The 12,141-nt window shown below is 41.8% G+C and overlaps 1 protein-coding gene across 1 annotated transcript in view; it reads right to left on the bottom strand.

Moving 5' to 3' along the window:
* Window positions 1-12,141, bottom strand: part of CNKSR3 (CNKSR family member 3) — an 87,750-nt gene that overhangs the window by 11,014 nt on the left and 64,595 nt on the right. The window contains exons 5-7 of the mRNA XM_079148671.1: window positions 8,289-8,330; window positions 5,650-5,769; window positions 3,819-3,878 (exon numbers count right to left, since the gene is read on the bottom strand). Of these exons, the coding sequence (XP_079004797.1) occupies window positions 3,819-3,878; window positions 5,650-5,769; window positions 8,289-8,330 (222 nt within the window). The remainder of the gene's footprint in view (window positions 1-3,818; window positions 3,879-5,649; window positions 5,770-8,288; window positions 8,331-12,141) is intronic.

Raw genomic sequence — 12,141 nt, 5'->3', positions numbered from 1 at the left:
TATCAACACTGTATTATCTATTTTATTAGTGATGGTTGTCGCTGATAATCTCTCCATCAGAACAGCCAGTTTATCCAACCTACAGGGAGGGTCAGGACACACTGTCAAAATGATTAGCTGCTAAAAGCCGTTGGTTCATCTGAAACACACCTTGTCTGTATCCCTACTAGCCTTGTAAAAAACAACCAGCTGCTTAACCTGTAAAGATCTTCTTTGTAATTCTGTCATCCTGTTTCCTTCCTAAGTGTAAATCTTATTTTCTCTCAATCCTGTTTTATACATTATCACCATGTTATTAAAATAGAAAGTTGGGGGCTGGGATTGTGGCTCAGTGGTGGAGTATTTACCTAGCATGCATAAGGCACTGGGTTTGATCCCCAGCACCACATACAAAGTTAAATAAAATAAAGTTTTTTTAAAAAAAAGCTGAAATTCTTTAAAAACAAAATAGAAAGTTGGTAGCAACAGGAAATTTATTTCCCCAAAGACAGTGAATTTTATTTTTTTCATTTTCAGGTTAAATTCAAAATGTCTTCAGTGTCAAGAAAAAGATCAGACTTTGTTTTTCCCAAATAACGCACTGCTATTAATTTGCAACAACAGACATATATTTGGAAAGGGATATAATCCATTTGTCCAATATTTTGCCCAAAACACTCTAGTTCATATAAGTAACCTAGAAGTCTTTAAGATACCAAGAAAAGAGAAAAAGTCAAGTCTCTGATTTTCAGATTCAAGATAAACATTATCTAGGCTAGAGTGTTTAATTTTGTATCTTATGGAACTGGCTGAATCCTCAATTTACAGCTATCCTAAACAAAATAGCACTTTGAACATGACATGGGGGCGGGCAGCAATGAAATTCCTAACACACTTGCTGAATCTTCTCACTCAACTACTGTGCTAGGCTCAACAAGAAATTAACAAGCAGAATTCAACTACACAAACACTTCTTTCGATTTATCTGGGCCCAACACAAGGCACGGGTAACAGTGCCAGTTATTTCTGAAAACATTTAACTTGTCACCATGACAACCAGCAGAGCCTCCCTCACCTGCGACCAGCAACGTGGGTTCCAAAGCACCAAGTCTAACTTGAGTCTCTCCCTTGAGTCACTTTCTTTAAAACATGAATTTATTGAGTCTCTCCCTTGAGTCGCTTTCTTTGAAACATGAACTCATCTATGTTCCTTTTCATAACCATGTGTCCGATGTTTAACCCATGCTTACATCCTGCACGAAGGTTTCATTTAAGGTAAGCTCCATTTTATAAGAGAAATCCCCGAGGCCAGAAAGTCCCAGTTCAGAGACGTACAATCTTAAAACACATGCAGGAATGTCCTGAATTGACTTCCCTGCCTAAGGATCCTCGTGCAGTTATTTCTCAAATGTCTGACCAAGCAATTAAGAGCTGTGTTTGGCAAAAGAGTGGTAAAGAGAGAGCTTGATACCAAAATTTTCCCTGGGGCAGGAGCTCTTGCCTATCCTCACCATGAGTCCAACTACTGAAAACTGATGCTTGCTCTGGTTTCCTGCAGATGGGTGATGATCTGAAGAATAATGCCCCCATTCTCCAGAGACTAACCTAATGCCCACCTCACCTCAGGGGTCAAGGAAAGGAGAAAGGATAGAGTTGTCAAGACTCCCGTCAAAAGATCTTGAATAGTATTGTGATATCAAAAAGAAGTCTGACAGACAATCACCCCATATGGAAGGATCCTGACCTCTCAGGTAACTTTCCAAAAAGTGAACTGGCAGTCTGAGAATGGTCTACTGGCATCGCATCCAGCCTGAAGTCCAAGATGGAGAAAAATGAAAACAATACAGTTGGGAAAGCAATAGGCAAATTTCTGCCCATTACCACTTACCCTTCTAGGCTTCTGTGAAAACATTTTGACTTGAAATCATGGTGACCTTAAGTGACAGTCAGAGAAATGAACCAGAGCTGGCACTTTCTACTGCCATTCAAGGATAAAATACACACCAGTAAGTATGAAATATCCACATCACATTATGCCCTTCAAAAGCAGACTCTTACCTACTTCCCACCTTCAGCTGTAAGACTTAGCACATTCTAGGTATTCAAAAAACGTAAGCTGAATGTCTAAAGCAATGAGTAACATTTTAAAATGGATCACCCAAAGGGATAAGACAGTTTTCTTTCTTAGATATTTAACCGCTTCTCTCTGAGATGATTTCCATACAGTTCTCCATGGGTACACCAGAATAGACAACATCCAGGTCAACCCTGGATCTGCCACCCAGAATTATGATTTGGGTAAGAATTCGGGGGTATATGTTATTTATGACATTGGCCATTTATTTGATTCCAAAAGCAGTTTGTTTAATCCTTTTTTCAACTCTCATCTTTAAACAAAGGGGACAAGGCAGAAAGGAGGAATTTGTGCCTGCTGGTAATGACAGGAAAATATTCCACATGAAATTGCTTCAAGAAGGCCAGGTAGAGTCTGGAACCCCCCCAGTCCTGATTAAGTCAAACAATATCATCACCAAACCACACAACTGCAAACCTTCAGCTCTTTGAAAACTGAAACACCAATCCCCATCTTCTGAATCCATCCAACTCCAAAACAATGTACCGACAGATGCCTGAATATCACTTCCTGTCACGGCCGATCCGCAATATACCAACTCGAAAACAAGGATGAGGGCGAACCATGGAAAGCTTTGAGCACTTTTTCTTTAGCATCATCTCCAGGCTAAAAACAGAGCTTCCTGTGCTGATATTACCTATCAGGTCAGGTGATATAAAAATTCCTAGGGATTCCCAGTGTTTCCTCAACAGGGGATAAAGACACAACTATCTTCCACTTAGTTGTGGATCAGAACTGTACAATCCATTTATAATTCATTAACTACCTTAAGCAATGTAATTTTCTTACCACAAAAATCAAGTGCTTGGCACAAACACTCAGCAAAGATCATGCTATTTTCTTTTATCAAAAGACCAAGTGGCCAAAGCACAAAATTAGACATGCGTTTCCAACAAAATTAGAAAAATAATTACTTTTTAAAATTATCTCCTCCTGTCTCGGTTGATTAAATAGATTAATTCCTTAGACACATGTTTCTCTGACACAAACCCAGGGAAGCTACTCAAATGTGTTTAGCTTTATGTCAGTATCATTCAAAAAGCTAGCCACACCACAAGTTACAAGAATGGCTACTTTTTACAAACTGAAAAGTGAAGAGAAAAAAGACAACCCTACATATATCCACATTTTCAGAAGGAAGTGAGGTGTTGAAGAAAGTCTCTCGAGGTTGAAAAAGACCTGCTTTTTCCATTCACAGGACTGGGAGGGGGGGTGACTACATTTCAAAATCATGACAAATATTATGAAATATAACTCTATAAAAAGAATTTGTGTTGTGCAAAAAAATCCTAAAATAGCTGCTTTGGAGACACATAAAAATTCCATTTAGCAAAAAAAAAAAACATATTTTACACATATGGCCACCAAACCCAGTTCTTATAAGAGTGATTCATAACAACAAAGAGATCATTGTTTTTGTATATATGGCTTAGCACTGGCATGGTGCAAACAGAATGTAACACAAGTGTGGGTAAAAGCTGGGCATGACATGTGAACAGGAGCAATAAAGGACAATTTAAATAATAAATTGACAACAGCTGGTGATGAGAGTATAGTCCTCTATCTACAGACATAAACAAAACAGGCACCCACGCCAGCCCTCCCTGCAGAGAACAGCATGCAAACATTTAAATGAGAAGTTCGGAGCTCTGTGTCAAATTGGTTTAAACACACGATGGCTGTTAACTTTAAGGGGCACACTTACATTTTCTGTGGTTCCAGTAATCACATGCAATCCATCATAGGTTGACTTGATGTACATGCCCTAGACAGTCACAAATATATTAACTCATTATTCCAACATTTAGAGAGAGAGCAGAGAGAGATGTAAACTCACAAAACATCAGGCCCAGTCACCTCCGAACAATGCTCATTTTTAAGCCTCTGATACACCATGTAACAAAATCCAAAGGGCAGTGAAGGAGAGCTAAACAAAGCAAAAGTCTGGTGAAGGAGATCAGATGTGAGATCTCTTTGATATTACAATTTGTGTACCTGGCACGCAGAATATCGCCCCAACTCTTTATGATGTAGGAATTTTCTCAGACCTGGTCAAACAGGGAGGCATTTTGCAAACAAGGACTGTTCTTTCCTGGCTGCTTCTTTGTCCAGGGACACAATACATTCAGTTCAATTTGGTATCAAGGGTAACAGCAGTGTGACTTATTCAAGCCCACAGTAATGCAGACCAGGCCATACAACTGAAGATTGTTAAATAATACAACATAGATAGCAAATGAGCAACAGGCACGGCTCCGTCTGAAGGGAAGCAGAAGGCTGAATAGGCTACGCGCCTTCCCAAAGCCTGGAGGCACAATCAGAGGGGGAGGCCACGTCAGTAGGACAGGCCATGCAGTTGGACATGCCAAGCACAAAACAGTTTTTATCAAAACTGTTATAAGATGGGGAAAGGGTAGAAAGTAGTTGCTCGCCCTGGTGTCTATACTGTACTAATGCAGAAATCATTTGGGCCCTGAACTTGCTCTGCTCAGCAACTTACTAGAAAGAGGACCTCATCAAATACGAGGTCCTCAGGTTCTCCCACTCCTCAGTTTCTTTGCAGAGTCTGTGACCTTCCTCCCTCACCTAATGGTACTGCCCTTCCCAGGCCACACCGCCCGTGTTAACGTTATGATCGGAAACGGCAGCCCCGTTTCTGCAGGGCTTGTGTCTGCTTCAGCATTACCCATACACTCACCTCCAGGAATTCCTCCCTATTTAAACTTAATCTGCTATAATCCATCATTTGCTTTGAAGACAAGTATCAGTGTATGTTTTTCCACCCACTAAGAATTTGGGCTCATTCTCCTCTTTCTCCCCTTCCTCCTCCTCCTCTGCATCAGCATCACCAGCACCACCACCACCAATACCAGCAGTGGCAGCTGCAGTCATCAATGAAGGCACATGCTCTGTGCCCTCAGCACCGGGCACTTGGCATCCGTCACCCAACGGCACATTTTCAACAGCCTGTGAGGAAACTGACCAGTGAGTGCTCTCTCACTCAAATCCCCCCAGCTAATCAATGGGCCTCAGTTGCTTCCCTCAAAGTTCAGCAACTTAATCCTACGGGATGAGTGCTGCAGACTAGGAAATCCGCTCTAGGTATTCCCGGGGTCTGTTATTATACAGCTCACACATGACTTATGAAACATTCCTGAAGGTTTTTTCAGGATTCATTTCCTCCAACCAGCCTGTTCTCACATTCTAAGTGCTAATAGACACTCTCACAACAGATGTTGTTTTTGTACCCAGAGACCATCTCTCCTTTGCATACATGTTTTATAGTTCCTTGCATTGCTAAGTCCTAAAAATAAAACTGTTAAGATATGCGTGTACAGTTTTAAATTGTATTTATTTTTACGCTTTGAAGATCAAAAAATAAGTCAACGAAGTTTAAGATACCAAATTCCTGGCTGTATAACTGTTAATTCTACTATTCAGAATGATAATGAAAGCAATAAGAAATTTTTTAAAAAATTCAATAAATGTTGGTGTGCATTACTTGAGAATAAAACAAGTGTTACTAGAATTCTTACCAGGCCTTCCCCAGGTTTAATGTTTGGTAAGTGAACTTCCTCGAGGCACGCACACTGGCTCATCACGGGATCTGTGGTGGAACGGATTGTCTTATCACAGATGCCATTTAAAACCTTGACCTAGAATTGGAGAGGCCGAAAGTCAGGAGAGTTCAAAGGTTAACCATGTTAATCTCAAGCTGGCTGTTAAAGCAACGCACTTGCCTGTCATCCCTGGCTCTGGTCGGCAATCATTCTGATAACTCTGCTCATGAACACACAGCATTTGGACCCCGTATTTGCAATCTGTGGGAATGGTGCCACTACTTCAGCTCTGTTTAAAAAGTTTGGCTTTTATATTAACACCTTTTCAACCACTGGGGAGTATACACCAGGAAGAAACCTCTATCTGCAATTCAAGGGGACGCATCTACTCCCTGTCACCTGAATGTCTTATCACAGGTCACTCACATTTTCTGAATATTGAAGACTGACAAGGTTTAAAAAAAATTGTTTTTTTCTTTTCTTGCCTGAACCATTTTTTTTTAAATAGACTTTACTTTTTAAAGTTGTTTTAGGTTTACAGAAAAGCTGAACAAGTACACGAAGCCTCCATCTATTCCCCTTTCCCACGCTAGCTTCCCCTGTTACTAATACCTCCCGCTGGTGTGATACATTTGCTACAACTGAACCAATACTGAAACATTATTATAAAGTACATATTTAAAGTTAGCATTCTTCATGTTGCACAATCTATGGGTTTTGGCAATGTTATGTATCCATCAACTCAGTATCTGCAGAATAATTTCACTGCTGTGAATATCCCCTGTGGTTGATCTAATTATTCATTCCCCCTTCCTCACCAAGAACCCCTGATCTTTTTAGTCTCAATGGTTTTGCTTTTCCCAGCTTGTCAGATAGTTGGAATTATATACCATACAGCCATTTCAGATCGGCTTATTTAAATTAACAATATACACTGAAATTTCCTCCACATTTTTTCATGACTTGACAGTTCATTTCTTGTTATTGCTGAATAATATTCTATTTTATGGACGTATCATATTTGTTTATCTGTTTACCTATAGAGGGACATCTCTGTTGCTTCCAATTTGGGGCATTTATAAATAAAACCACTATAAATATTGTGTGCAATTTAATGTAGAATTTTGTGCACACAAGTTTCGATTCCTTTGGGTAAACAGCTATGAGCACAACTGGTGGATTACATAGTTAGAATATGTTTAGTTTTTGTTAAGAGACTACGGGTATAAAGTTGTCCTCTAAACTGGCTACACCATTTTGCATTCCCATCAGCAATAAAAGAGTACCTGCTGTCCCATCCTCACCAGCATTTGGTGTTCTCAGTGTTTTGAATTCTGGTCACTCTAGTAGGTGTGTAGGGGTATCCCCTCCTTTAATTTACAATTCCCTAATTTAAAATGATGTTGAACACTTCTCATATGCTTACTTGCTACTTGAGCCTCTTCTTTGGTGAGGTGTTATTCCAATCTTTCATTAACTTTTTAATTTTGGGGTTGTTTTCTTGTTATTGAGTTTAAAATCTTCTTTGCACATTTTGGATACAAGTCTTTTATCTGATATGTGATTTGAAAACATTTTCTCCCAGTCTGTGGCTTGTCACTACATTTCTCTTAATAGTGCATTTCACAGAGAAGAGTTTTTAATTTGTATGAAGTCTGCACTATCCATTGTGCGCTTGATTTTCTATCTAGAAACTCAGCACCAAACCAAAGGTCACCAAGATTTTCTCCTATGACATCTCTTATTAGTGTCATAGTGCTGTGTTTTGCATTAGGTCTGGGGTCTCTTTAGTGATCACTGGCTTTTTCTGCATGCCACACACTGACCAGGTAGAATTCAAGAGACGAGGTGAGGGTGAGCAGAGCTCCCTGGGCAGAAGCCGCGGTGGTTACCTATGGGAGCTCCTCCGCTCAGTCTCACCTAACCTTCCAAAGCTAAGTAACCAACAGAACCAGGAAATTCCAAAAGAGAGGCTTTTCTTTCCAAGGGGGAGAATCCAAGGAGTGACACTTTCCACATTCCTCCAGTTTGTTGGGCCTCCCTATTTATGGAAAATATATTTATAGCAAGTTTCATTGCTAAATTCCTCAACATCAGGAGGAGGAAGGCCTTATCAAAAGAACACAGGCTGGCTTATGTCAAAAGGAGGAAGCGATGAGGAATAGTTTCAGAATTCTCTTTAAACAGTCAGGGTACACCCTCACCCCCATCATGAAGTTTTTGCCAAGAATTTTTTTTTTTTTTAAATCAAAATGGTCCTTAAGGGAAATCTACACATCAGTTTAACCACGACTAGAAGTCTAAGCTGGCACTGTATGTATCATTTGTACCCTGATGACCTGTTGGGGGGGGATGTAAAATAAAACAAAAGCAGAGGACCCCCCCACACACACAAATATAGTTAATCCAAGCACAGGGGTTTCCACAATCATTGTTTCTGTTAAGTAGCTTTAACTCTTCCCCTAAATTAATAGATGAACAGACTCCTAACCCCAAAGCCAGTATTTCAGAGTGTATCCTGAGGGAAGAAGCCCCAGGGCCTTTATCTGAATTACTGTGCTTCCCACTGCCTTCAGAAAAGGAACTTTGTAAGAACTTTTAGAAAGTATACTTACTACAGTTAAAACTCTATCCTCCATCTCGGCCACAGGGCAATCCTAAAGAAGGGGAAGAAGAAAATGAACACTAAGCACAAGAGTAAAAAACCTTCAAAAACCATAGTTTAGCTCTTCAGATTCTTGACGGAGCTCATGAGGGCCCTGACACCCGTCCCCCAACCCGCAAGCCGAGCATCCCTCACCCGGACAGGACACTCTTCCCCGGGACCCCACTCTTCCCTGGCTGCAAGAAGCTTATAATCTAAGGACCAAGTACTTCACTTGAAAACCACCAAGCTGGACTCCACCTCCTGTGCAGCCTGTCAGAGAGCGAGCAGCGAGCCAGAAGTCAAAGTCCAAGAAACTTGACAATGGCTCCCAAGGTGACCCCAGCTCGTGGGGGGGGGGGGGGGGGGGACACCAACAAGCCAGCAGTCTGTAGCTCCCAGCTTGCCTGTAAGAATAGCTTTCAAATGAGGGCTTGAGTAAACTCAGCCACAAAAGTTTATTTTAAGCACCACTGAGATTAAATCAGATATTTCAGTCCTTGGTAGATGAAAAAGGTTTAACAAAACATTCATTAACATGCTGCCAAAAGAGTGGTGTTGAGGTATGCTATTGGGGTGACATTAAATGAAGAGCCGGAATGCAGAGCATTATTTACCCAGCTTGAGAACAAAAGGCTCCGGGAAGCTGCACCAATAGGGCCAGCTGATGATGGGACTCGCCATTGTCCCGGACAGAAGCCACCAAAGAGAAACTGCCAATGCGAAACTTTCAACTTTCACAGTTAACCTTCTAGAACTGTCCACAGCAGGGGATTTCAACCTACTCCACAGGGTGCTTGTGGAAGCAACTGAACTGCCAATTGGAAGCAATATGAACTGCCAGCACCACCGTTAAGCATCATCCCAAACGGGGGTAAGGATAATGCTAATAATTTTAGGTACGTGAAGAATATTCATCAACTCTGCTGGAATCATCAGGCAAAGATTTCTACTTAAATCAAAATGTCATTTTAATTTTATTATTATTATTATTATTGGTGGAGAGGATGGCTACCAATTTCTACCCCGTAATTTAATAATCAAACTTTTGTTTTCTCCTTAAATTTTTTAAAATGTTCTCTATCAGATAGAAAGGTAGGATACTATAACAGCTACTTTCCTGAACCCCAAATTTACAAAGACTCCAGAAAGAGCAACCCAGGGAGAAAACAGTCAAAAAAGAAATTTTTGAAGTGCCTATTTTTTCGATCTAAAATGCACGTGCAAATCTGATATGAAACCCAGCTACAGGAGCAGCTTAGGTAAAATAAAATAAATGCAGATCAAAAATGTGCCTTTCTGCCTTTTAGCTGACGGAATAAACTACTAACTACCATAGTAGTGCACCCTGTTATTACGAAGTGGCAGAGTTATTTAATAAACATCAGATTTAGAGGAGCCATATATTCATGGGATCTTGGTAGAAATATAACTCACAATTTGTATTTACGATCCTTCATTCCAAATTGCAAATGATACAGGCACTGTCACCCTTGGAGGCCATCACCCCGAGGCAGAGAGCGCCTCTCTGGGCACCAGAGCCCAGAGTCAAAGTGGCGATGTGACCACATGGCTCTCCTACATCATTGTTTGATGGATCCAAGAAGCCACCAAGAAAACAGGTTCCCCGTGTGAGCTGACAGGAGCGAATTTGCCCCCCAACTACTCAAATCAGTGTGAGAAAGGGCTCACTGTCACCTCCTACCAGGGTGAAGTGGCTTCCCACACCCATTTCTGCTGGGAGGAAACAGCTGCAGACCTGACTCCCCGCTGCTTGGCATGAAGGGAGAAGGAGGGACTGCAGAGTCACCCCCCTGAGTCAGATGGTGGGCAAGCGTCCCTCTCACATCGCTGATCCCCCGCAGGAGCAGCCTGCCCCTGCCTGTGCTGCTCAGTGTTCCTAGGAACAGATCAGCCTTGGGCAATACATGGCACCTCCCTGTGCCTCCGTTTCCTTCTCTGTAACAGGACGATAACAAAGCTGACCTCAGAGGACCGCTGAGAACGGAACGGGACCACACGTGCCAAGCCAGCAGTGGACACCCGACACACAATTCACACTCCACCCTGGACTTCTATGCGGCTTCCACAGCTGTGGTTCGCTCCATTCTCCATGCTCTGGGCTCAGATCCTCCGCCTTTCCCTCTCTCCCTTCCAGACTGGCAGGCAACACCTGCCACTGCCACACCATCACTGTTCGGTTATCACACGTGGAGGGCAGACAGGGCACGTGAATCGCAGCACCTTCCCAACCTGGTTTCCACAGCCTCAAGACTGGCTGGGAAGACGGATCCCAGGACTTGTGGCAGGACCAGAGTTGAGACTGTCCTAAAGGAAACAGGCAGGGGAGGAAAAGCAGCAACATTTATCCCCCACATCGACAGACTGATACAGAACGTGGAGACCCAGGAGGGAGACATGGCAGTGAGCGGCAGCAGAACAAGGACAAGCAGATGTCTCTCTTCACAGACGGGGACACAAAGAAGGGCTCTAGGGAAACATGTTCTTCAACGCTAGAAAGAGATGCACCCTTCACTCCTTCCGCTCCCTGGGGGAAAGGAACAAATGGAAAAGACGAGTCTCCTCCCAGAGTCCACTGATCTTCTGTCAAGACTGGTGAGAGTGTGCAGCTCCCTGGGGTCGTGGATCCTGTGGCCGCCATGATACCACACACTAGAAATGACATCCAACTCGCTGGTCAAGGTTACCATCTCTAATTCCCGTGTGTGTGTGTGTGTGTGTGTGTGTGTGTGTGTGTGTGTGTGTGTGCACGCACTTATGCACTAATAACACCTGCCTAAGCCCCGTGGAAGCACCAGACAAGGGCTAAACTTCCTCAATCTAGGGATGTCCCCCTAGATAGCTGCCAATCTAAATCCTTAATATAGTTTAAGTTTACAATAAAAAATATCAGAAAATAAGGAAATATTTGTTTAGTTCCTTTCCTTAAGCCAAAATGTTTGGTTCCAAAAAACTACATAAGCCAAGATTTTTACATTTCCTACCATTTCCTACTATTTCTTAAGCAGGCACTGTGCTTTTATCTTCAAAGCATGATATGAGTTCCATGAAGATTATAAAATATTATTTTGGGGTAGGTATTATCTTCAAGATAACTCATAAATGGGCTGAGGATATACAGCTCAGTGGAAGAGCGCTCACCTAGCATGTGAGAGGTCCTGGCTTGATAGCCAGCAATGATCTCACCAAAAATATTATATTATTTATGTATATTTAATTTTACATGAATGCAAATGTGGTCATTATACACAACTATTGTAAATGAAAACATTTTTGCCTCTATTTTTATTATTTGTTTGGCTCCTACATTCTCTCACTACTTCTCTCCCTGCCAGGGGAAACACACCTTTTCTTCTAAACTGTGCACTGAATTCACATCTTCCTTTATATATACAGGTGTGTGGATATATGTACATTATAAACTCTCTCTCTCTAATTTTTCTTTCACCATTTGCCTTTATAGCTTATTACTTTTTTGCTTTTTTTTTCTGGTACTGGGGATTGAACCCAGGGGCACTTAACCACTGAGTCACATCCTAGTCCTTTTTATTTTCTTATTTTGAAACAAGGTCTCACTAAGTTGCTTGAGGGCCTCACTACGTTACTGAGGCTGACTTTACATTTGCAATCTTCCTGCCTCAGCCTCCTGAGTCTCTGGGATTACAGTCATGCACCACTGCACCCGGCTTGCCTTTTTTCTTACTCATCAATAACTTTTAGGAAAGTTGTCTGGTAAGGTAAATATTAGCATTCCCATTTAACAGATGAGAAAACAGCCTCATTATTTTAAATGCCTTGCCCAA

Source organism: Sciurus vulgaris (assembly GCF_902686455.1).
Source record: "Sciurus vulgaris genome assembly, chromosome: 7".
NCBI classification, from domain to species: domain Eukaryota; kingdom Metazoa; phylum Chordata; class Mammalia; order Rodentia; family Sciuridae; genus Sciurus; species Sciurus vulgaris.
This window is presented reverse-complemented; position numbering and strand designations above follow the sequence as displayed.